At 35.0% G+C, this 27,979-nt stretch overlaps 1 protein-coding gene across 10 annotated transcripts in view; it reads left to right on the plus strand.

Annotated features, from left to right (window-relative positions):
• The window catches only part of DLG1 (discs large MAGUK scaffold protein 1), a 295,020-nt gene that overhangs the window by 222,304 nt on the left and 44,737 nt on the right, over positions 1 to 27,979 (plus strand). For all 10 annotated transcript variants that reach the window (XM_081235927.1, XM_081235926.1, XM_081235924.1 and 7 more), the window contains 3 exons: positions 17,214 to 17,328; positions 22,308 to 22,484; positions 25,655 to 25,724. In XM_081235927.1, coding sequence (XP_081092053.1) covers positions 17,214 to 17,328; positions 22,308 to 22,484; positions 25,655 to 25,724 — 362 coding nt within the window. The remainder of the gene's footprint in view (positions 1 to 17,213; positions 17,329 to 22,307; positions 22,485 to 25,654; positions 25,725 to 27,979) is intronic.

Here is a 27,979-nt window from a genome sequence, read left to right on the forward strand (position 1 = left end):
GTATTTTCCTAATTCTCTGTTCATTCTATTTGTTCTTAGAATATTCTTTACCCCTATTCTTTATATGATTGGCTCCTTCTCATAATTCCATTTGTCATAGCACTGTGACTTCTTTTTCTTTAAACAATTTAACACAGTTTATAATTTTATGTTCATTTAGGTGCCTATTGGCTTTTTGTTTATTTAAGCCTTGCTCTAGAGCCTTATGAAACACATAGCTATATCCCTACATACAGGTGATGATATAGAGTCAAATAACAAAGCTAGTAATAGCTAGGCTTCAGTCCCAGGTCTGTTGCCTTCAAAATCTAGATACTTTTTTTTTTTTTTTTTTTTGCGGTACATGGGCCCCTCACTGTTGTGGCCTCTCCCGTTGCAGAGCACAGGCTCTGGACGTGCAGGCTCAGCAGCCACGGCTCACGGGCCTAGCCGCTCTGCAGCATGTGGGATCTTCCCAGACCGGGGCATGAACCCGTGTCCCCTGCATCGGCAGGCAGACTCTCAACCGCTGCGCCACCAGGGAAGCCCCAAAATCTAGATACTTTTCACTGGGAATATTTTGATGAGTATTTAGTCTGGCAGTATTGATTTATACTATATTCTTTTACCATAGCTATGGTGTCATTGCCTAATAAACACAAGGTAAAAACCAATAGAGCACAGAAAACGAACATTGCCTTAGGAATTCAAAAGGAGGTAAATCATATTGCCTGGTATGAGGAAAAAATGCCATAGAGTACAGTTGGGGCTTAACTGGAAACCTGAAGAATGGGTAGTCTTTAGATGGGCAGAGAGAAGAAATGACATTCTGTAAAGAATAACAGAAGACCAAAGATAAGAAAGTTAAAATTTAAAAGCATCTTTTGGGTACTTTAAAAACTTACCTGTTCTCCTTGCTGTGTTGCTACTTACCTTATGTTTGTTTATTAGGCAGTGACTCGATGGCTTTATGTTTTGTTTTAATACCAACTATGTAGTTTTAACAAATGTATTTTGGTTCTACAGCACGTTTTCTAAAAAACATATTCTACGTCATCAGTGTGTAACTGCTGTGAGGGCCAAGGATATAAATTGAAGATAAGAGTCAGATTTTCTTTCTTGGTGAGGGGGCTATTTTACAAAGTACAAAAGGAGTCACCTGATACTCTGATAATCAGTCATCTCCTTGCAGTTAGTATCTTCACTTTATTAATGACGAATCCATTGGGATTCTTTGCTTCATTGATAATCTGACATATATACATACATACAAACAGACAAAGAGCGAAGAGGAAAACTTTTTGGTAAGAGTAAGTTTTTATCTTTTAGGATCTATAGCTTGCCTGTTGGTCTCCCATGAAATACTGTTATGAGTTTTTCAGCCTGTATACTTTGAACTTTTATGACATAGGCTCTAAGTATGAAAAAATAATCTCCACAATACATTTAGAATGACTTTAACTCCTAGCTCCCCCAGTTTTGCTAACTCCAAAGCAAAGACAAGCAACAATTTGTTTTTAGAGCTTTACTACTAATCATTCTGGGGCATTACAATCAGAAATCAAACATGGGCACTGGAAATACTATTCTAGTTTTTTGCTCCATATCCAGAAGTTACAAAATTTTGACAAATAGTTCCTGGTCTATAGTTATAGACTCTCCTGTGGGGTGGGTGATAGACTATAATAGAAAAAAATGTATGCGGGGCATCTAACCATGTTATATTTATTAGCTCTTTTAATTCCCATAAAGCCCTATAAAGTGGGCACTTTTACCATCATTTTACATACAGTTGAGTAAAATAAGGCACAAAAAGGTTAACTAACTTGCCAGTTACATAGCTGTTAAGTGATTAAGATTCATTCTAGCCCTTTGTAGAGGAGGAAAAACTTTTCCTCTACCCTTTTAGTTTCAGTAGCTGGGGCCTATGAATCAAACTGACAGAAGACAGATTAACAAAATAAAATATTTTATTTTGCCTGCATACACAGAGCCAACAAAAGAAAGAGTTGACTCATTAAATGATTAAAGTTAAAGGCTTATCTACCTAACATAGTATGGAAAAGTAAGTGGAGATAAAAGCCTTCTGTGGGAAAAGTAAATAGGTTTCTTAAGGAAAGAAAACTACATTTTTAGGAGAAAGTTTGTGATACTGTTTGTCTCTACACTGTGAGTGGTCTTTCCATCTTCTTCAAGGCCATAAAGCTCCCCAAGAGAGGAGATTTACAATAGCCTCATTCCCAGAAGTTGCTCCTTTTAATCAGATAAGGGAAACTCTAAGAAGGCTTTTTTCTACATTTGTTGAACCTCAGATGTCTTCAGCGTAAAATAATCTCTGTGACAACTCTGGAGTTCCAAGTGGTCCCCACACCTTGAACACCTCTCAACTACACATTAAAGCTACCTCCCTTCACAAAAAAGCCCTAAACTCAAAAATGTTTTATCTCAGTGTTCCTCAAGTATACTATACCAACTTTCAGACCTTATTTTTTGGTTCAGAAAATATTAATTATATTGATATTATAAAGGAAAAAAAGCAAAGGGAAAGAATTAAACTTATATTAAATGTATGTTCTGTTTCCCATTGAACATGTCTTAAGCTTGTGAGGTATTTTCATTTCATTTTTGTAAGAAGAAAAAAAATCTTTGAGATTGGTGTTACTGTCCCTAATCTTCAAGTGACTGAAGTCTAGAAAAGCTGAGAGGTTTGGCCAGAGCCACTTTTCTGTGTTTCAAAGGTTTAATTTAAATGTGAGTTGCAGAGATGGAGTTTTAACTCATCTTCTCATTTTATTTTCATAATTACTTTTGGTAACAACCAAAGAGAGTCTGGAGACTGAATGGAGAGGTTGTATTGGATTAGTGGCATTTCTTTGCAAACATATGTCATCTCTTAAAGTGGTTTTCTATAGCAGGTTCCTAATTAATTTTTTCAGTATCTTACTTTCCTTCCTGTACCTTTCTCCCCTCTCCTAACTACTTAAAACAACCAGCCTGACTTCTTACTCAGAAACTTTCCATTTTTCTTATTTAGACCAGTCGTAATATCCATTCTCTGATATTTGTTGCTCTCAGATGTTAACTGTGTATTTAATTAATATATTTCATTATAGAGTATAAATGAGTTTTATTCTTCATAGTTGGGATTGCGAGTTTCAAAGAAATTGGGGGAGGTAAAATTTCTCCCCACTCTTCTGCCCCCTGCTTTCCTCCATCTTTTCACTTGAAGTGTGGAGGTGCAAACTAAGATGAGAATTTGAAAACGGAATAAAATGCAGAAAGTTCGCTATTAAACATTTTCTCTCCTCTTATAACCATAAACATATTATTTAACTTACAGCCGATAGTTCAGAGACTCCCTAATATATTTCATGACAGGAAATACAGTTTGGTTCAGGAATTTCTGAAATGCTTAGTGGAGATTATCTCTTAGGTAACATTTTAGCTCTCTCCAATGGTAGCTTTCCTGAAATGAGTTGTGGTGTAATTTCTAGAAGAGGGGTGCAAATGACTTAGCAGAAAAAAAGAAATGAGACTCTTCCTCCAAAATAAAATATAAGAAAGGGTACACGGGATGGGTATAAGGTGGAAATTGTTAGAGCTGAAAGTATGAATTGATTGAAACAAAAGGAAAAGATGGGTATCTTAGCTATGTGAATGAAATGGAAGGCTTAAAGGAAAAGTAACTTTGAGGAAAGTATTGAAGGATCTCGGAACAGAGAGACAGATGGTTATGAGGAATTATTAATAGTAAGTAAAGACCATAAATATGAAAATCTGAACAGAGTGAACAAAATAAATAAGGCACATATTTAAGAAATTATCAGGAATTGAGTTTAGGTCTCCAATATCTTAAATGTTGACTACCTGAGACGGTAACTGCTTTGTAGTAACTTAGTTCTTAGGAAAGAACATTTTTTGCCTCACTATAAAATAAGGTAATGTGATCTTTTTACAGAAAGTTTTAAAATTTCTAAAATGTAGAATATTTTAAATCACTAGGACTTTGGTTAATTCAATTGGCAAAATGGCTGAAAACAACTAATAATGCTACGTGAAATATAATGAACATCTTATTAAAAGCATCAAAGTGCTGCTGAGGCAGTAAGGAATTATCAAACAAAAAGTGAATGGAAACTGGGAACTCAGAGAACTAAAGGGTCACAGAAGTTACTTGAATAAGTGCAGTGATGTACTGGCTTACAAGGGTCAGTTAAACTTTCAGGAATTTTGCAAACTAGTCATTAAACATGGTCATTTTTTTATATATAAATTTATTTATTTATTTATTTTTGGCTGTGTTGGGTCTTCATTGCTGTGCACAGGCTTCCTCTAGTTGTGGCAAGTGGGGGCTACTCTCATTGCAGTGCATAGGCTTCTCATTGCCGTGGCTTCTTTTGTTGCAGAGCATGGGCTCTAGGGTGCGGGCTTCAGTAGTTGTGGCACGTGGGCTCAGTAGTTGTGGCTTGTGGGCTCTAGAGCACAGGCTCAGTAGTTGTGGTGCACAGGCTTAGTTGTTCCGTGGCATGTGGGATCTTCCTGGACCAGGGCTCGAACCTGTGTCCTCTGCATTGGCAGGAGCATTCTTAGCCACTGCACCACCAGGGAAGTCCCAACATGGTCATTATTAAAAATAAAATTAGACAGGCTCCTTGATGGGGCTAATGGTGGACTCCAGGAGGGCTCATGCCAAGGACTACTTCCCAGAACTTCTGCCAGTGTTCTTGTCCCCGCGGTGAAACACAGCCAACCCCTGCCTCTGCAGGAGACCCTCCAACACTAGCAGCCATGTGGCTTACAGGGTCTTGGTGCTCTGGCTGGGTGTCAGGCCTGTGCCTCTGACCAGAGACCTCCCGGCTCCATGTAATATCACATGGCAAAAGCTCTCCCAGAGATCTCCATCTCAACGCTAAGACCCAGCTTCATTCAACAACCAGCAAGCTACAGTGCAGGACACCCTATGCCAAACAACTAGCAAGACAGGAACACAACCCCACCCATTAGCAGAGAGGCTGCCTAAAATCATAATAAGGTCACAGACACCCCAAAACACACCACTGGACGCGGTCCTGCCCACTAGAAGACAGGCACCGGTCCCCTCCACCAGAAGACCTACACAACCCACTGAACCAACCTTAGCCACTGGGGGCAGACACCAAAAACAACGGGAACTACAAACCTGCAGCCTGTGAAAAGGAGACCCCAAACACAGTAAGTTAAGCAAAATAAGAAGACAGAGACACACAGCAAATGAAGGAGCAAGGTAAAAACCCACGAGACCAAACAAATGAAGAGGAAATAGGCAGTCTACCTGAGAAAGAATTCAGAGTAATGATAGTAAATATGATCCAAAATCTTGAAAATAGAATGGAGAAAATACAAGAAACGTTTAACAAGGACCTAGAAGAACTAAAGAGCAAACAAACAATGATGAACAACACAGTAAATGAAGTTAAAAATTCTCCAGAAGGAATCAATAGCAGAATAACTGAGGCAGAAGAACGGATAGATGACCTGGAAGATAAAATAGTGGAAATAACTACCACAGAGCAGAATAAAGAAAAATGAGAATGGAGGACAGTCTCAGAGACCTCTGGGACAACATTAAATGCACCGACATTCGAATTATAGGGGTCCCAGAAGAAGAAGAGAAAGAGAAAGGGACTGAGAAAATATTTGAAGAGATTATAGTTGAAAACTTCCCTAATATGGGAAAGGAAATAGTTAAGGCCAGGAAGCGCAGAGAGTCCCGTACAGGATAAATCCAAGGAGAAACACACCAAGACACATACTAATCAAACTATCAAAAATTAAATACAAAGAAAAAAATATTAAAAGCAGCAAGGGAAAAGCAACAAATAACATACAAGGGAATCCCATAAGGTTAACAGCTGATCTTTCAACAGAAGCTGCAAGCCAGAAGTGAGTGACAGGACATATTTAAAGTGATGAAAGGGAAAAACCTACAACCAAGATTACTGTACCCAGCAAGGATCTCATTCAGATTCGATGGGGAAATTAAAACCATTACAGACAAGCAAAAGCTAGGAGAATTCAGCACCACCAAACCAGCTTTACAACAAATGCTAAAGGAACTTCTCTAGGCAGGAAACACAAGAGAAGGAAAAGACCTACAATAATAAACCCAAAACAATTAAGAAAATGACAATTAAGAATATACATATTGATAACTACCTTAAACGTAAATGGATTAAATGCTTCAACCAAAAGACATAGACTGGCTGAATGGATACAAAAACAAGACCCGTATAAATGGTGTCTACAAGAAACCCACTTCAGACCTAGGGACACATTCAGACTGAAAGTGAGGGCGTGGAAAAAGATATTCCATGCCAACGGAAGTCAAAAGAAAGCTGGAGTAGCAATTCTCATATCAGGCAAAATAGACTTTAAAATGAAGACTATTACAAGAGCCAAAGAAGGACGCTACATAATGATCAAGGGATCAATCCAAGAAGAAGATATAACAATTCTAAATATTTATTGCACCCAACATAGGAACACCTCAATACATAAGGCAAATACTAAGAGCCATAAAAGGGGAAATCGACAGTAACACAATCATAGTAGGGGACTTTAACACCCCACTTTCACCAATGGACAGATCATCCAAAATGAAAATAAATAAGGAAACACGAGCTTTAGATGATACATTAAACAAGATGAACTTAATTGATACTTATAGGGCATTCCATCCAAAAACAGCAGATTACACTTTCTTCTCAAGTGCTCATGGAACATTCTCCAGGATAGATCATATCTTGGGTCACAAATTAAGCCTTGGTAAATTTATGAAAATTGAAATCGTATCAAGTATCTTTTCTGACCACAACACTATGAGACTAGATGTCAATTACAGGAAAAAATCTGTAAAAAATACAAACACATGGGGGCTAAACAATACACTACTAAATAAGCAAGAGATCACTGAAGAAATCAAAGAGGAAATCAAAAAATACCTAGAAACAAATGACAATGAAAGAACGATGACCCAAAACCTATGGGATGCAGCAAAAGCATTTCCAAGAGGGAAGTTTATAGCAATACAATCCTACCTCAAGAAACAAAAAACATCTCAAATACACAACCTAACCTTACACCTAAAGCAATTAGAGAAAGAAGAACAAAAAACCCCCCAAAGTTAGCAGGAGGAAGGAAATAATAAAGATCAGATTAGAAATAAATGAAAAAGAAATGAAGGAAACGATAGCAAAGATCAGTAAAACTAAAAGCTGGTTCTTTGAGAAGATAAACATAACTGATAAACCATTAGCCACACTCATCAAGAAAACAAGGGAGGAGACTCAAATCAATAGAATTAAAAATGAAAAACGAAAAGTAACTACTGACACTGCAGAAATACAAAAGAACATGAGAGATTACTACAAGCAACTATATGCCAATAAAATGGCCAACCTGGAAGAAATGAACAAATTTTTAGAAAAGCACAACCTTCCAAGACTGAACGAGGAAGAAATAGAAAATATAAACAGACCAATCAAAAGCACTGAAATTGAAACTGTGATTAAAAATCTTCCAACAAACAAAAGCCCAGGACCAGATGGCTTCACAGGCGAATTCTATCAAACATTTAGAGAAGAGCTAACACCTATCCTTCTCAAACTCTTCCAAAATATAGCAGAGGGAGGAACACTCCCAAACTCATTCTACGAGGCTATAACCCCGATGCCAAAACCAGACAAAGATGTCACAAAGAAAGAAAACTACAGGCCAATATCAGTGATGAACATAGATGCAAAAATCCTCAACAGAATTCTAGCAAACAGAATCCAACAGCACATTAAAAGGATCATGCACCATGATCAAGTGGGGTTTATCCCAGGAATGCAAGGATTCTTCAGTATATGCAAATCAATCAATGTGATAAACCGTATTAACAAATTGAAGGAGAAAACTCATATGATCCTGTCAATAGATGCAGAAAAGGCTTTCGACAAAATTCAACACCCATTTATAATAAAAACCCTCCAGAAAGTAGGCATAGAAGGAACTTACCTCAACATAATAAAGGCCATATATGACAAAACCACAGCCAGCATTGTTCTCAGTGGTGAAAAACTGAAACCATTTCCACTAAGATCAGGACCAAGGCAAGGTTGCCCACTCTCACCACTATTATTCAACATAGTTTTGGAAGTTTTAGCCACAGCAATCAGAAGAAAAAGATAAAAGGAATCTAAATCAGAAAAGAAAAAGTAAAAGACCTGTATGCAGAAAACTATAAGACAATGAAGGAAATTAAAGATGATACAGACAGATGGAGAGATATACCATGTTCTTGAATTGGAAGAATGAACATTGTGGAAATGACTGTACTACCCAAAACAATCTACAGATTCAGTGCAATCCCTATCAAACTACCAATGGCATTTTTCACAGAACTAGAACAAAACATTTCACAATTTGTATGGAAACACAAAAGACCCCGAATAGCCAAAGCAATCTTGAGAAAGAAAAACGGAGCTGGAGGAATCAGGCTCCCTGACTTCAGACTACACTAAAAAGCTACAGTAATCAAGACAGTATGGTACTGGCACAAAAACAGAAATAAAGCTCAATGGAACAGGATAGAAAGCCCAGAGATAAACCCACACATATATGGTCACCTTGTCTTTGATATAGGAGGCAAGAATATACAGTGGAGAAAAGACAGCCTCTTTCCCAGTGCTGGAAAAACTGGACAGCTACATGTAAAAGAATGAAATTAGAACACACTCTAACACCATATACAAAAATAAACTCAAAATGGATTAAAGACCTAAATCTCAGGCCAGACACTGTAAAATTCTTAGAGGAAAACATAGGCAGAAGAACACTCTATGACATAAATCATAGCAAGATCCTTTTTGACCCACCTCCTAGAGAAATGGAAGTAAAAACAAAAATAAATGGAACCTAATGAAACTTAAAAGCTTTTGCACAGCAAAGGAAACCATAAACAAGATGAAAAGACAACCCTCAGAACGGGAGAAAATATTTGCAAATGAAGCAGCTGACACAGGATTAATCTCCAAAATTTACAAGCAGCTCAATATCAGAAAAACAAACAACTCAATCCAAAAATGGATAGAAGACCTAAACAAACATTTCTCCAAAGAAGACATACAGTTTGCCAACAAACACATGAAAGGATGTTCAACATCACTAATCATTAGAGAAATGCAAATCCAAACTTCAATGAGGTATCACCTCACACCAGTCAGAATGGCCATCATCCAAAAATCTACAAACAATAAATGCTGGAGAGGGTGTGGGGAAAATGGAACCCTCTTGCAATGTTGGTGGGAATGTAAATTGATACAGCCACTATGGAGAACAGTATGCAGGTTCCTTAAAAAACTAAAAATAGAACTACCATATGACCCAGCAATCCCACTACTGGGCATATACCCTGAGAAAACCATAATTCAAAAAGAGTCATGTACCACAATGTTCATTGCAGCTCTATTTACAATAGCCAGGACATGGAAGCAACCTAAGTGTCCATCGACAGATGAATGGATAACAAAGATGTGGCACATATATACAATGGAATATTACTCAGCCATAAAAGGAATGAAATTGAGTTATTTGTAGTGAGGTGGATGGACCTAGAGACTGTCATACAGAGTGAAGTAAGTCAGAAAGAGAAAAATACCATATGGTAACACATACATATGGAATCTAAAAAACAAAAAAGGTTCTAAAGAACCTAGGGGCAAGACAGGAATAAAGACGCAGACATAAAGAATGGATTTCAGGACATGGGGAGGGGGAAATGTAAGCTGGGACGAAGTGAAAGAGTGGCATGGACATATGTACACTACCAAATGTAAAATAGATCACTAGTGGGAAGCAGCTGCATAGCACAGGGAGATCAGCTTGGTGCTTTGTGTCCACCTAGATGGGTGGGATAGGGAGGGTGGGAGGGAGAGGCAAGAGGGAGGAGTTATGTGGACGTATGTATATGTATAGCTGATTCAGTTTGTTATACAGCAGAAACTAACACACCACTGTAGAGCAATTATACTCTAATAAAGGTGTTTTTAAAATAAATAAATAAATAAAAATTCAAATCTTAAAAAAAAATAAGATAGATTTAAAACTGAATTGCAAAGAAAAACCAAAAACTGAATTGCCCAGAACTCCCCACTCCCCACCCCCAGAATAAAATTAAGATAGCAAAACCAGATGAAAAGTTATCCCCATGAACCTCAATAGGTATAAACAAGCTGTCAGCAGCTGTAAGACCCCATGATATCAGCATCTGTACCCGGAGAAGCAGTAGAAGAAGCCCAAAAGCCTATCTGTACTCATTTAAAAAACGAAGTGGATCTATTGAGAGCTGCCTCTGAAACTATAAGGGTTTTTGCACAATCTACATGTGAGTGCAAGGGATCTGCAATAAGGTGTGAAGAAGATGGAGTAGTCTGAGCCCCATGACACAATTAACCAGCTATAGCTCCCTTTTAGTTCAAAGCCCCACACCAAGGAACAATTACTAGGAATAAAATCCAAATTGAGCAGGATAGGGATAATAGAGCCAAAGGACATAGAAAGTTCAGATGAGTGGGGGGAAAGAAAGCCCAGAAGATCTCACAGTATATGAGATATATCTTTGAACACTTGACAGAAACAGCAAAAGGGAGTTTTAGAGCTGTGGAGATAGAAAAGCCATCCTGATGCAATACTCTTACCTAAAAAAGTTCAGGAAAACTAATTTCTCATAAAAATGAACAACAGAAAAGGATCAAGATTGAATCCAATGGAAACCTATTTGAAAAATGAAAATAAGAATCAGAATAATGTCTCTACAATGAAAGTATGCCAGAAAGACATGCCCACAAAACAAATGAAAAGTATAACCTAATATTGCAAAACAAGTTAAAGGAAAATGAATATATGGAAGAACAATATAAATGAGTTAATAGAACTCAGGAAATTATTAAAATAAAGAAAAATTCTATTTCAAAAATTAAGTTTAACTAGAAGGAGTACACAATAGTTATTTAAAGCAGGTAGGTAAAAAAGAATTTTTAAAAATCAAAAATAAAGAGTTCTTTCCCTTCCACATCCTGATCAATTTTGTATTAAAGCCATTAGGTGAAGCATAGCAAGGTAATTATGTGCATTGCAGGGCTGGGAAGGTGGGGGACATCTATGGTAAACCGTTAGGACTTAACCATGATGAGGGCTTCCACACAAGCAACTGTCCTGTTGTGAGGAGTTGGAGCCTGAGCAGAGTGAGATGGTTACACATAGGACTGGTCAGAGGCCAGTCTGGAAAGTCGATGGTACTAGAAGTAGAAGGCTAGTTACATACAGAGAGATTGATCAAAGGAATATATATTTTAAGGGTAATGTTGTCTGTGATTTTCAGTGTTGGAGAAGAGAGTTATAAATATTGAAAAGAAGAAAACTAAATATAGACCATATATTATTAGATTAGAATTGGAGAAATTTTTATGAACATATTATTTTCAGTTTACATAATATAAACATATAGTTATAAATGTGTATCTATTTTACATATATATATATGTAATTCCCTGGCTCTATCCACTGAGAAGGCCTGGGCTCAATGCCACCCCAGTAGCAATGAGCACACCTAAGCCTCAGATCTTAGCTTCTAAATACTATTCCCCATCTAAATTACCAAGGCTGTTTGGATAAATGGCCTGTTCCAGGAGTGGGCCAGGGAAATATTACAGATTACTCTGTAATATTAGATTACTCTGTAATATTTTATTCCAGAAAGCAAGGAAGTGCTCAAGGAATGATGGGGGCATGTCAAAGGGCACATAATCCAATTTGAAAGAGTTCCCACTGGCCAAATTGGGAACAATTTGAACATCAAATTGATGATAATAATACCTGATAGTAATCCACTGAATAAACTAAGATATCATGGGTCTTTACTAATATAAATAAATGAATTAATTGAAAGTTTGATGAGATTGGAGATGTGTACATGGTTTCAATAACTTGCTATTTGCAAATGGAAAAAAAGTAATTTTGCAGTAGAGAAACCTGGCAGACACAACCTTCATCAAGTGCTGAAAATTTATAGCATCAGTAATGGGACAAATCAAAAATGTATACCACCTGGTAGGGTGCATTGAAAAGAACATACGTCTCTTCTGTGACATTCCTGCCAAAGTTGCAGGACTAATCATGTGGGGGTAAATCTAAAGAGACATTCTACAAAATAATTGGCCTCTAATTTTCAACAGTAGCAAGATTACAAAGTCAAGGAGAGACTGAGAAGCTGCTCTGACTGGAGGAGACTTTAAAAACATGACAATTTTAATGCCTATATGCTCTGATATAACTCATGATTTCAGAATGGATCCTTTTGCTATTAAGGACATTATTGGAGAAGCTTCAGTAGGATGTGAGCATTAGATGTAGTAATGTATTAACATTGCTTTCTTGATTTTGATGGTTTTGTGATTGTATAAGAAAATATCTTTATTTGTAGGCATTACACACTGAGAATTCAAGAGTGACATCAGAGTAGCATGTTACTCTCAAACGGTTCAGGAAAAAGTTTGTGATTGCTTCAATCTTTAAAAATATATTAATTTTTAAAAAAGAATAAGAAAGGGTTTGAGAGTGACAGGTGTAGAAAGTAGGCAGAGAATATTCAACATGCATATAATAGTCTCATAGGAAAAAACCAAAACAGTACAACAAAACAAATAATAAAAATATATAAACAAGAAAACTTTTCTGAAATTAAAAATAATAATAATTTAAGCTACATATCAAAAGGACAATTCAGGTACCTAAGGTAATAACCATCACTGAGAAACATTCTAATAAAATTATTGGAATTAAGAGAAAAAATTTGGTGAAATTCCAGGCCCCCAAAAAATGTTTTTTTAAAGAAAAGAAAATGAGGTTGTCATCAGAACTTCATCTTCCATCGTTTATAAGAGACAATGGAGTCAACATAGTTAAGAATCAAAGAAAGAAACTGTGAATCAAACAGGCTTGAAATATAAAGACTGCAGTCAAATGTATCAACAGAGAATTAGGATGATATTGTTCACATAAACCCTTCCTGAGGAGAAAGAACAAACTTCAGACACCAAAAATGGAAGAGATGCTAACATAAAGACTGGTGTTAGTAATTAAGATAGTTATAAGGAAAAAAATGTATAATATGAAAAACTGTATGCTATGACAGTTTGGAAAAAATGCAGTTATCAGAAAATGGGGGTAGAATTGTAGGTAATGTGAAAATAGAAGGACTTGCCTGGTGGTGCAGTAGTTAAGAATCCAGCTGCCAATGCAGGGGACACGGGTTCAAACCCTGGTCCGGGAGGATCCCACATGCCGTGGAGCAACTAAGCCCGCACACGACAACTACTGAGCCTGCGCTCTAGAGCCTGCAAGCCACAACTACTGAGCCCATGCTCCGCATCTGCTGAAGCCCGCGTGCTCTAGGGTCTGCATGCTGCAACTGCTGAGCCCACGTGCTGCAACTACTGAAGCCCGTACACCTAGAGCCCACGCTCTGCAACAAGAGAAGCCACTGCAATGAGAAACCCATGCACTGCAACAAAGAGTAGCCCCCCTTTACCGCAACTAGAGAAAGCCCGCATGCAGCAATGAAGACCCAGCGCAGCAGGATAAAAGAAATTAGAATAAACTTTCTGATTGCTTTGAAGTTATTAATATAAAAGGATAATATTTCAAATTAGATCTGGGGAGATTGCTCATAGTAGGGGACCAAAAGCCAAACCAAGAGTTATCATTAGAACAACAGAATAAAGCTTCCTAATTTTATATTTATATATTTACTTTTATAACTATTTAAATTTTATTTAAATAATTTTATTAAGTATATATAAATGTTTATAAGTGTTTTATAAACATTTATTAAAATATAAATTTTATATAAATATTTTATATATTCATATAATATGATCCCTTGTTTAGGAATCTAGTGTGCGTGTGCGTGTATATATATATATATAAATTTAGGAAGGCTTGTCTTTGTGTGTGTGTGTATGTATATACGTGTATGTATATATGAACAAATAGACTGCACAGTGAAACTGTGTTCTAGTTGCTATTACTTCATAACCACCCCTAAAGCTCAGTGGATTAAAACAACAGTCATTTTATGGATTCACTATGTTAGGAATTCAGCCAGAATTTTGGCTTGTATGGTCCTTGTAGCATAGACCGAGGTCACTTAATGGGATTCAGCTGATGGATGAGCTGCTTTGGAAGGTCCAAAATGGCTTCACTCCCCTTGTCTTGGGACCTTGTTGGCACCAGCTAGAAGTTTGGGCTCAGAGAACTATCACATGACCTCTGAAGAGTGGTGCTTTGAGAGTAGTTAGACTTCTTACATGGTGTCTGGCTTCCTCCAGATCAAGCATCCCATAAGAACCAGGCAAATGTTCCATGGACTCTTCTGATGTAACCTAGAAAGTCACATGATCGTTTCTACCACATTCACTTGCTTACAATTGAGTCATAAGACCAGATTCAAATTCAGTTGAGTCATAAGCCCAAATTCAAGAAGGGGATTAGACTCCACCTCTTGTTCGGGGAATGGCAAGGTCACATAGTACAAGAACATGTGGGATGCCAGGCATCTTTGGAATATATAATCTGCCACAAACTATGTGTATAAAAGTCATGTATATATATATATATATATTCAACATACGAACATAAAATATAAAACATAAAATAGAATGAATAGAACTGGAGATCACACAACTTCAATTATATCAAAAGTTAATTCAGCTTAATTGTTACAAGAAAACAATTTTCAGATTTGCTAGTAAAGCAAAATCTAACCCTATATAGAATCTTGTTGTAACAAAGAGATAGAGGTTAGAAATAAAACCATATAGCTATAAAAAAAAGAATGAGGGACATCTGTATATGCTGCTATGGAGCATTCTTACTATTACTGCAATAAGACTACTTATTATTAAATAAAATAAGCAGGGCTTCGCTGGTGGCGCAGTGGTTGACAATCTGCCTGCTAATGCAGGGGAAACGGGTTCAAGCCCTGGTCTGGGAGGATCCCACATGCCGTGGAGCAACTAGGCCCGTGAGCCACAACTACTGAGCCTGCGCGTCTGGAGCCTGTGCTCTGCAGCAAGAGAGGCCGCGACAGTGAGAGGCCCGCACACCGTGATGAAGAGTGGCCCCCGCTTGCCACAACTAGAGATAGCCCTCGCACAGAAACAAAGACCCAACACAGCAAAAATAATAAATTAATTAATTTTAAAAAATAAAATAAGCAATGTGGAGAAATGTGTATGTTACTCTTTATTAAAGAAGGAGGAACAATACATATATGTGTGTGTACATATACATAATTATAAAATATATGTATAGTTTAAATATACATATATTAAAATAATATAGAATAAATATAAACATATTTGTTTGTTACATATATGTTTACTTGTATTATTAAAAGTGGCAGTATAAATATTTCTTTAAATGTTTATAATGACCAGGACAGAGTAGGATAGGGAGAGAGGGATATTCTTGTTTGATATCCTTGTTTTATAGATTTGACTTTGGAACTGTTTTACCTACCTATAAAAACAATGAAAATGTAAAAAGCAACCCCTAAAAATTGAAGTTGAAAATTAAAATGAACAAATGAACCTGGATGTATATCCAGCTGGCAGCCTTAACACCTAGGAAGGAACTATTCCCAGAATATACAGTATTCAACTGTATATTCCTAATAAGCCATACTCCAAAGATAAAAAGAACTAGAAAAGGTAGTTAACTGTTTTTAGTAATCATGTCATGGTTGTAGTTTTGGTATTATTTTAAGACTGTTGTGAATATAATATCGGTTAAAACAAGTAAGTCGTGATGGGTCCTCTAATTCTGTTATCCCCAGTGTCTTGAGAACCAGGATTCTTCATATGCAAGGAAGCATATAAAGTAAGAAGAGATTAAGTAAAAACCTAATGACCCTAACTTTTAATTAGAAGAACCAGTATAAACTCAGGATTCACTTCATATTTTTAACCTTTATCTTCATCCATCAATCTGTCTGTATCTTAGCTGTGTCTACATAGACTAAAGATTTGCCATGAGTTGATAATTGTTGAATTGTCAGGGATTCATTTTTACGAATCAGTCTACTAATGTTTATACTTTAAATTTTCTATCATATTTTTAAAGGGCAAGAAAAGAATATTTTATTACATATTATTGTGAGCATTTAAATATTTCTGAGTTTTTTGATGAATTGTTGCTTCAATTCCTTAATCTTGGTATCCAGAAAACAAGCTTGATGACGGTGGTGAAAGGAAGAGTAACTCAGCAATAGTCATGCTTACTCTTACTCTGTCTCCTTAAACTATACACGCTCCAGACAAGTTACTTGCTCTTGCTATAAGACTAGTTTTATTAAAAAATCTAATGAAATCTGACTTGTCTGTTAGTTGTTTATTGTAAATAGAGAAAAAGGTATAAGTGTGTATAACCGTGTAATTGCAGTATTTTTGAAAAAGTGCTTAAACTTTTTGTTATTAATAGGTCTGGTAGCTTTTAATGTATGATATAGTTTAAAATAGTCCATCTTCAAAATCATATTTGTTTTTGTATAAAAAGTATCTTAAATAAAATGTTTATTCCTTCAGATTGCTTTTGTGCATCTTATTTTAACATTTTGAAAATTTATAAATTATAAAATGAGTTGAAGTAAATTTAATTTCATTTATTAACTTATTAAGGCATATTTTCTGCATATTATTGACCCTGCACAAGTTCTATAATTTGAAAATACAGGATTAGCTGATTTCTTCACAGAAAAAGTCAGTAAACAAAGCATCTAGTATACATTATTTAGGCTTTTTTTAAGTATAAAAATTAGAATAAATCCTACTTTTTAAAATTTACAGTTAAATTCGACAGTAAAATTGATACTGCTATTTGATGCATGGAAATTGTCCTTTATTAAATGTGATACGAACTTTAAAATAGCATACTGAAAATACTATTTTCAACCAGTTCTAATTCATGGTGCACTTAGAGATTGTTAAGTTTTAAAATTTGCATATTGGGCAAAATCTTGTATAGATTACTCTTTTAAGGTTCTGACCACATTTAATCAATTATAAGACAGCTTACATATTTAATACTTTATCTTCAAGTAATTTGTTTTTTTAGAATATAAAATATGAATTTATTTCTCTTTTTTCTTCCATCAGAATACAGTCGTTTTGAAGCCAAAATACATGACTTACGGGAGCAGATGATGAATAGTAGCATTAGTTCAGGTTCAGGTTCTCTTCGAACTAGCCAGAAGCGATCCCTCTATGTCAGGTAAATTTTTTAAATTTCTAATTATTGCAGTCTTTATGCATGCATGCAGATTCTTTCAGGTTTTTCACCATGACTTAGTTTTACTGTAGAAAAGTGTATTGCAAACCAAGGGAATGTTTTTTTATGATTGATTTCCTGATAGTGTGTCTTTCAGGAGTTGGAGTATTATTATAATTTTATTAATGAAAGTTATATAACCTCTTGAATAATAATAGTATGATAAAGAAAGACAAAATAAATACAAACCAGAAAATTTTTTAAGTTGATATTTTACTGGGTGTCTCGTGTAGCTTGATATGTCATATCATCCAACACTTGTGTTTACCTGTATCTTTTTATAATAAAATATTCTTCATTTGAGTAACATTTAATTTCTATAGTAATTTCCACCAGTTCTGTTTTCACGGCAGTAATTTATGTCTGCCTACCTGGATAGTGTACACCTCTAATTTGTGAGCATTTCTAGGGTCTCGTGGAGTAAATCTTGTTTCAATATCCTTCTCTTCAGGCACCCCACTTAGAGCTTCCTCTACTCTGCTAAATTTACCGTCATCCAAAACCATGTTAAACTCTCTTTCCTCCTTGTTGTCATCTCTCTTTTGTATTTGTTTTCGGTGGTGGTGGTAGTGGTGGTGTCATTTTAGTGAGTTTCAGGACGGAAAGGAAATACAAGCATTACCTGAGAGATTTTGCAGGTTTAGTTCCAGACCACTGCAATACAGTGAATATCACAATAAAGCGAGTCACGAATTTTTTGGTTTCCCAGTGTATATAAAAGTTATGTTTATACTATACTGTAGTCTGTTAAATGTGCAATAGAATTATGTCTTTTAAAAAAATACATACCTCAATTTAAAAATATTTTATTGCTAAAAATGCTAACCACCAATGAGCCTTATGCAAGTCATGGTTTTATTTTGCTGATGGATGGTCCTGCCTCCATATTGATGACTGCTGACTGATCAGGGTTGTGTTGCTGGAGGTTGGGGTGGCTGTGGCAGTTTCCTAAAAATAAGACACCAGTGAAGTTTGCAAACTGACTGACTCTTCCGTTCATGAACATTTTCTCTGGAGCATGCAAGGCAATTTGACAGCATTTTACCCACAGTCAACTTCTTTCAAAATTGCACTCAGCTCTCTCAAATCCTGCTGCTGCTTTATCAAATAAGTTGATGTAATATTTCCATCCCTTGTTGTCATTTCAATAATCTTCACAGCATCTTCACCAGGAGTGGGTGCACATCTGTAGTTACTTCCTCCGCTGAGGTCTCAAACCCCTCAAAGTCATCAGTGAGGATTGGAATCAACTTCTTGCAAACTCCTGTTAATACTGATATTTTGACCTCTTCCATGAATCACCAATGTTCTTAATGGCATCTAGAATAGTGAATCCTTTATGGGAGGTTTTCAATTTACTTTGTCCAGATCCATCAGAGGAATCACTATCACTAGTAAGTCTTGAAAGTCAGAATTACTCATTGATCCATGAGCTACAGAATGGAAGTTGTCTTAGCAGTCATGAAAACAGCATTAATCTCATTTTACACTTCCATCAAAGCTCTTGGGTGACCAGGTACATTGTCAATGAGCAGTAATATTTTGAAAGAAAAAAATTTTTTTGAGCAGTAGGTCTCAACAGTGTTCTTAAACTATTCAGTAAACCATGTTGTAAACAAACGTGCTGTCACCCAGGCTTTGTTGTTTCATTTTTATAGCACAGGCAGAGTAGATTTAGCATAATTCTTAAGAGCCGTAGGATTTTCAGAATGGTAAATGAGCATGGCTTATCTTAAACTCACCAGCTGCATTAGCCCCTAACAAGAGAGTCAGCCTGCCCTTTGAAGCTTGGAAGCCTGGCATTGACTTCTCTCTAGCTATGAAAGTTCTAGATGGCATCTATAAGGCTGTTTTGTCCACATCAAAAATCTGTTGTTTAGTGTAACCACCTTCATTACTTATTTAGATCTTCTGGATAACTTGTTGCAGCTTCTACATCAGCACTTGCTGCTTTACCTTGCACTTCTATGTTATGGAGATGGCTTCTTTCCTGAAACCTTATGAACCAACCTCTGCTAGCTTTGAACTGTTCTGCAGCTTCCTCACCTCTCTCAGCCTTCATGGAATTGAAGAGAGTTTGGGCCTTACTCTGGATTACCCTTTGGCTTAAAGGAACGTTGTGGCTGGTTTGATCTTCTATCCAGACCACTAAAACTTTCTCAGTATCAGCAGCAAAGCTGTTTCACTTTATTATTCCTGTGTTTACTCAAGTAGCACTTTCATTTTTTTTCTACTTAGCTAACCGTTTGATGCAAGAAGCCTAGTTTTTGGCCTATCTTGGCTTTCAACATGCCTTCCTCACTAAGCTTAACCATTTCTAGCTGATTTAAAGTGAGAGACCTGTGACTCTTCCTTTCATGTGAACATTTAGAGGCCATTGTAGGGCTATTGATTGGCCTAATTTCAATATTGTTGTGTCTCAAGGAATAGGGAGTCCCAAGGAGATGGGAGGGAGATGGGGAAGGGCCAGTTGGTAGAGCAGTCAGAACACACACATTTATCAATTAAGTTACCATCTTATAAGAGCATGGTTCGTGATGCACCAAAATGATTACAATAGTAACGTTAAAGATCACCATAATAAATATAATAATAATGAAAAAGTTTGAAATATCGGGAGAATTACCAAAATGTGACATAGAGACATGCAGTGAGCAAATGTCAGAAAAATGACACCAGTAGACTTGGGATTACCACAGGGTTATGCCAACCCAACACAGGGTTGCCACAAAACCTTCAATTTGTTAAACCCACACCCACACACACACACACACAATATCTGGCAAGTGCAATAAGGTAAAGCACAATAAAATGAGGTATGCCTGTAGATACATGTAGCCAATCTGCCATAGTTAACCAGAAGTCTTATGGTTCTTTTTAGTAAATGTATTTTTAATTTCAAAAGTAAAAATAAAGTTAAGGCTACAAAAGACTACATACAGTATGATACCTTTTTATAAAGCTCTGAAACAGGTAAAATCATACATAATTACTTAGTCATCCCATATGTGTGTGATAAAACCAAACCAACAAAAAAGGGTAAGGAGCAAGGAAATAATAAACACTGTATTCAGAATGGTGGTTACCTTCTAATAGTGCTTAACTCTTAATCTGAGGGAAACAGTATCAAGGGGAAAAATACATAGGTGAATGTAAGTTACTGATAAAAGTTTTGTGTATAGTCTTAGGTTGGAGAGTAGATTAACAGGTGTTCATTATATTCTTATGATTAATAGCTCAAGTAAGTATTCCATGAGTTCCTTCTTTTAATTAATCCGAGTACTAAAAGACAAAGTTTAAATGCTAACATAGGGAGTAGAGATTGTGAGTGATTTCTTCGTTGCTCATCGGTAATATAGTTGTGTTGATTTTGTAGTTCAAAAGATTAATTTATGATAATAAAAATGTTGAGATGTAGTATTTTCCCTTTTCTGAATATCCTGTGGCATTTGTTCTACCTCTTAAGGTACTTTATTTGCTATTTTATATTCTGTTTATTTGTATCTTCATCATCTTTGTCATCTTTATCTTAGCCATATCTACTTAATTACCTTTTAAAATAAATATTTAATAAATTACTAACTATATCAAACCTTTGTATTATTTGACGTTAACTATATTTTTCCAGTAGAAAGACGTTTCCTTAGTATTCAGAGTTTATTGAAGTAATGACTTCGCATTTATATCATTTATAATCTTTATCTTACAGTTGTAGAATTCTTTCTTCAAATAAAATCCAATGTATTGGATATGTTTTAATATATGTTTAAGTAAGCCTTCCCACTTTTGATTCTCACCTACTTCCTTCACACTGTTAGCCACTGAAAAGTCTTGAAAGAACATTTGAAACATTTGAAAACCATTAACTAGTTCATTCATTTAGCCATCAAATAATTTCACCCCTCTTCAGTTTTACTTCAAGAGATAGAGTCTTAAAAGTTGGGTAACATGAAAAGGAATATGATTTGTATCCTAATTTCCCATTGCCAAATTAGAACAAAAGAATGAATAAATTGTATTATAAATGTAATTCCTGGAATCCTTCCTGTACTCTTGTTAGAGGTTTTTTGAATATAAGAATTTAATTTGTCACCATTCTACGGCAATTATACTCCAATAAAGATGTTAAAGAAAAAGAATTTAATTTGTTTAAATATTGTACACTAATTAAGTATCAGGACACTATTTTCTTGTTATCAAGTTTTAAAATATTCCTAACATTTTGCAAGTACTATATTAAATTAATACAGTATTTTTTCCAAAATGGTTGGCAGCTGTTAAAGTCATCATCATCTGTAGTTAGTTTTCATCATTGTTATTGACTCTGAAAACCCTATTAATTATAGTTTTACGAACAAATGAAAGGAATAGTTAACTGGGAAAATAATCACTCTGTTGATCTAGTCTTAAAGTCCACAAATGGTGAATCAGATCAGTCAGGGAATTTGTTTACCCAAGTGTGTCTAGTCAAAATAAAGAGAAGAGTCTCTTTTAATATTGACTTTATTAATTTAGAACAACTGACCAGATTTGTCTTCATTTTAGAATTCAATACAGGTTGCCATTGGATTGTACTAAAAGTATTTTTTTAAATTTCTCATACAGTATTGAGAGAAATAAGGTAGTATATCTATTAACATAACAAGTTAATTTTGCTATTTCTTTTTAGTCTCATTGTCTTGTATTGGGTTGGCCGAAAAGTTCGTTCGGGCTTTTCTGTAACGTCTCACGGAAAAGCCCTAGCAAACTTTTTGGTCGACCCAATAATATAGCACAAAATTGAGCTTGGCATTATTCTGCCTACCATGGTACATTGTTTAATTATCTACCCACATTATATATATATTTTTAGGATCCTGTTTATTTAATATTCATAATATCATTATAAGAAATAATTATGGACTTTTTTCTTCTTAATCTAGGGCCCTTTTTGATTATGACAAGACTAAAGACAGTGGCCTTCCTAGTCAGGGATTGAACTTCAAATTTGGAGATATCCTCCATGTTATTAATGCTTCTGATGACGAATGGTGGCAGGCCAGGCAGGTTACACCAGATGGTGAAAGTGATGAAGTTGGGGTGATTCCCAGTAAACGCAGGTAAATATAAGTCTGTTACAGTCTTACCACTTGAAAATCGGACAACATAAATAATTGCTGTTTCTTTAAATTTCTTTTACTGAAGTGGTGATTTTATGCTCAGTTTTATATATTGTGTTTCACAACCATTTAATTTTGTTCACCTTATGTTGTAACCAATGACATAGTAAGAGAATATGATGCCCCCAAATAGAAATTTCTCTAAAGCTCCTACTAGTTGCTAAAAACAAAATGAGTATATTTTAAGTCACTGTGCCATATATCTATACCAGTGGAGGGAGAGAGAATTAAAAGCCTCTAGTTTTCCCATGTAGATGGTGTTAAAACCTAAATTTTCAGGTGTTTTGATTGTGTGAATTGCCTCCTCTAGGCTTAAAAAATGAAAGCATTTTAAGTAAATGCAAAATTTTTAGAAATATCTAAGAATGTGTTTCACATCTCTGTTTTCTTGCTTAATTTAAAAGTATCCATGCATTCACTGCTCTTTCCTCTTTGCTTTTAACTGTTTATTGTAGTGATTCGCTCACTGGTACATACTTAACCATCTAGTGGCAAAAGTGGTTAAGTGCAGATTGTCTTTGAAAAGGGTGATCCCAACTTAGAACCCCCTCTAAGGTCAATGAAATGCTATTCAATGTCTACTTCTATGGGAAAGGTATTAAAACATCAGTTCATAGTTTCCTCAAAAGAGCTTATTTATGAGATCTGATTCATCCAAATCATTGCCTAAAACTTAAAAGTTTTAAGATAGCCAGTAAAAATTGTCAGTGGAACATTAATGTTTATTATAGCCAGTTAATTCACTTCAAGTCAAGCTTATGACGTAATAAACTTGTTCTTTTCTTATTAATAAGTTGGACTTATTTTGTTAAGAGTCTCTAAAATCGATACTTATGCCAAATCATATGCCTGTTTATAAACCTCTCTACCTTATATATATTTGTACACCTGTTTTTAGACGTTGAAGAGTAGAAATGTTAAAATACTGCCAAGGTTTGTAACTGTGGTTTTGGAATTTATGACTGTTGTTGGCTAGATCCATATTTTTAGCAAGATCCAACTATTTGGCTGGATCTTACATTTGGTGGCAACTCCTCTTTTAGTAATGCAGCCCTCAGCTGCATAACTTTTTTCCTGGAATAGAATATAGTATACTTTAAATCCAGAAATGCTTCCACTGTGCCTTGCTGAGTCAGTAGAAACCTCATATCTTAAATATCAACGTCAGAGTTCCTAAAAATTGTCTTTATCCCTTGGAGTCTTATATCTTGCAAAGGTTTTACATGTACTTGCAACAAATGAGAAATACAGCTGACTTTGGTAGAAAGAGATATTTTTCATTTTGTGTATAAAAATTCGATAAGGTTGGATTTTGAAGCCAGAAGTGATAAAAGAGATGAGATATACCTTGAGACCTCTACAGATCCCCAAATTTATGAATAATATTATAGAATATAATTTTCCTTCCATAAAATGCAGTATGAAATCACAACCAATTATGCCATTTCATTCTTCAGTGTATTCTAAACTTATATTTTCTTAAATAGAATGATATCTTTCTTAGACCTCTTTATGTCTAATAATAGCACAAGGAATTGTAGTTCCTACAATTCTTAGCTTTCTTTTGGGAACAGTGTTGACAAATAAACACAATTGAAGTCACTCAACTATTTAGCAAGCAAGATAATGATTAGAAAACAAAGCCATTTTGAGTTGTAAATGTTTACTCACTAAATGTTAGTTTTTCAGTGCCCTCAGTAAGCGCCTAGGCAGAATTATAAATTAATTATTCATATCATGGACCCTCAGGATTGCTCTGGAATAGAAAAAGCAAGTTTTAAATCCATGACTGCTAGGGTTCTTCTGTACCCATGGTAAAACTGTATAGCTAGATAATAAAAAATAAAGATATGCATTTATTCATAGGCTGTTTTGGTACATTTTTCTGCTATATACTAATATAATTGCTATGTTGAAATCAAGGATTTGTAAAGCTTAATTTATATGAAATTTTGCACGATTCATATTGGTGTTACAATCTACACGATTGTAGATTGTACATTTGTTGTAGTTTTGTTTGCTTGCTTATTTCGAAGGTAGCATTTTTAACACGGTTTAAAATTCAAAAGATTTAAAAGCTGTACAGGCTGTCTCTTAACCCTGTTCCCCAAGCACCCATGTCACCTTCTTAGGGATAACTAAGGTTACCAGTTCTATATCCTCCCATAGATACTTTAAACTCTATTTTGGGGACTTCCCTGGTGGTCCAGTAGCTAAGACTCTGCACTCCCAAAATAGGGGGCCTGGGTTTGATCCCTGGTCAGGGAACTAGATCCCACATGCCTCAACTAATAGTTTTCATGCCGCAACTAAAGATCCCGCATGCTACAACTAAAGACCCCACATGCCACAACTGAAGATTCTGCATGTTGCAACTAAAAGATTCTGCTTGCCACAACTAAAGATCCCATGTGCCGCAACTAAAGATCCCACATGCCGCAACTAAAAGATACTGCATGTCGCAACAAAGATCCCGCATGCCTCAACTAAGACCCAGTACAACCAAATAAATATTTTCTTAATAAACCCTCTATTTCATACACTATAATTGGTTACTTTATGTATTTACACAAATATATCGTTGGAATTAAGCTTAACTTTTTTTATTTCCCTCCTTTTTATTTTCAAAAATTTCAGAGCTATAGAAAAATAAGAGAAATGCAAGAATAGTACTTAGAACACCCACATATCCTTCACCTAATTTCATCAGTTAATATTTTACCCCATCTGCTTTCTCTCTAACACTGAGTTTTTAGCATATGTGTTCCATGCTAAGATAACATTTAAACAACAAAACAAATGGAAACCTGGAAAATTGCTAAACTCAGAAGTGGTGCTTCATAATTTCAGTGTAATTATGGAATAGAGTGCATATATAAGTACACATACTTGTACTGTATTTTGATATTCCACAAGTGGTTTTGTTTCATAATAAAATGAGCCCTGTATTATTTCATTTCTCAGAAATTCTTATAAATTATGGGATTCAAATGACTTCTGAAGGCTTTAGAATATAAAAATGCTCCATATTAAAGTCTCAGTTCTGATGATTTCTAGTTAGAGCTTTAGATATGTTTATTATACTTAAAAAATAATCTGTGCTTTGCCAGGGTTGAGAAGAAAGAACGAGCCAGATTAAAAACAGTGAAATTCAATTCTAAAGCAAGAGGAGATAAAGGGGTGAGTATGTGAAATCTATTATTTCTAAAAATTAATAATTGAAGGCAATAGGCCTTTTCATAATTCTTGTTTGAGGCACATTATTAAAATGAGAAGGATTTTGCCATAAGAATTAGCTATCAACTGCTCTTGCTGTGGTGGCCTACAATAGTAGATATGCTAAAGTAAACAATTTATTAAATTAAATCATCCATTTCACAGACTTTTCCAGATTATCAAAACTGTCGTTTGATATATTCTTAACAACATACTTTTGGTCGTTATTTTTATAAATGAAATGAATTCAGCCTTCACTCAGATGAACAATTAACTATAAACTTGTGTCACCAGTATTAGTCATGAAGCTAATAAATAATATATCTGAGAAAATAGGCCTTCCCAAAACTATTAGTTCATAATTAGTTCATAATGTAAGTTTACGGGTTTTTGCAAGCGAACTTATGGAAATTTTCTTATTTTTCCCCGTTTATTGCTAATATTACTCACTAATAAAATCCATCTTTTAAATGTTTAAATCATATGAATTTTTATCTTAAGGGAATAAAGAAAGGGACAGTCAAGAGGAGGACTTTGTAGGTGGGCAAGAAATATATCAAAATTCTTTTATATATATTTTAGACATGTTTTTGTTTTCATTTACTTTGTCCTTCTTGAATCTAGTGGATGTCAATGGATGATATCACAGGCTTCACCCTATAGTATGTGTGTAATTAGTGCAATGGAACATTCTAGCAATAGGCCTGAAGAAAATGCTGAAACACATGTTGTGTTGAAATACTATTTATAAGGGTAAGCTGTGACAAAGCGAGAGAGTGGCAGGGACATATATACACTACCAAACGTAAAATAGATAGCTAGTGGGAAGCAGCCGCATAGCACAGGGAGATCAGCTTGGTGCTTTGTGACCACCTAGAGGGGTGGGATAGGGAAGGTGGGAGGGAGGGAGACACAAGAGGGAAGAGATATGGGAACATATGTATATGTATAACTGATTCACTTTGTTATAAAGCAGAAACTAACACACCATTGTAAAGCAATTATACTCCAATAACGATGTAAAAAAAAGAAAAAAATACTATTTATAACAATGTTTTGTGTTTGGGGGATTTTTTATCTAAAGCAAAAGTTTTATACATCTTTTGATCAAATTTCAAATGAATATGGAAAGTTAACTCAGCAAATAAATTAACCTTACTCTTTGTACGTGTCTGATATCACTAAGCACTCAGACTTAAAAGCTTTAAAATTTTAAAGGAATATGATCCTTGATCAAAGAAATTAAATCTGAGTAAATTATATATAATGCATTCAGTTATTTTAGAAATGATAAATTCCTTTAAAATTTACTTGTACCTTTCAGAAAATACAAAATTATATAGTATAATCTGAAACAATATTTAAAATAGAAAATCTTGGGAAGAAAAAATCCCAAGTAAATGCTCAGTATTTGAAATATATACAATGGTTTTTGTGCTTGTTTTATATATGTATTTTAAAGTATTTTAGTAAAATACACTGTCAGTGTTTTGTAAAAGAGGTTGCATGTTGTAACTTTTCTTTCAAACTGTAAGAAGTTAACTGAATTAACGACATTTTTAAATCTTAGTCTTGTTTGTTGACTATAACCAACTTTATACACAGTCACTGTGCTCTAACACAGCACCAAAAGTATGCATGATACTGAGTGGGGTAAAAATACGCTTGCCATTGATACAGAACTGCATTTCTCTCTGTAACACCATTTCCCATTCTAAGCTCTTCTTTTCCTTTCCTTATATGGTGGGTTATAGACTTTGTTTCCAATACAGACTTTTAAAAAACATTTCAGTTTCTCATTAACATTTTTAACATTCATTTACCTATTTTGAAATACTACATATGGAAATTATATATTTAGATATTTAATATATGTTTCATGAATTCGTAATATTTTATCAGTCCTCATATTTATTACACTCTCTCTTGCAATATAACATTAATAACTAAGTAATTAAACAGATTGTTTTGTATTGAAAATATAAAGAAACTAGAGTTAGTATGTTTCTTCAGTTTTGTGTTTTCCCTACACATTTTTGTCCTGTTTGCTTGTGCTATTTTTCACTTTTAATAAATTCTTCACCTGCAGGATGTTAGATGTAATACAGTTAATACATTTCTTAACTAACAAGCATTTCTTTCTGTCCTATATTATGATATCTTTACGATATCTCATTTTGGCTAACTGCAAAAGATATCAAAAATCAAAACATTTTAAA

This window comes from Mesoplodon bidens, assembly GCF_964165515.1.
Source record: "Mesoplodon bidens genome assembly, chromosome: 5".
Classification (NCBI taxonomy): Eukaryota; Metazoa; Chordata; class Mammalia; order Artiodactyla; family Ziphiidae; genus Mesoplodon; species Mesoplodon bidens.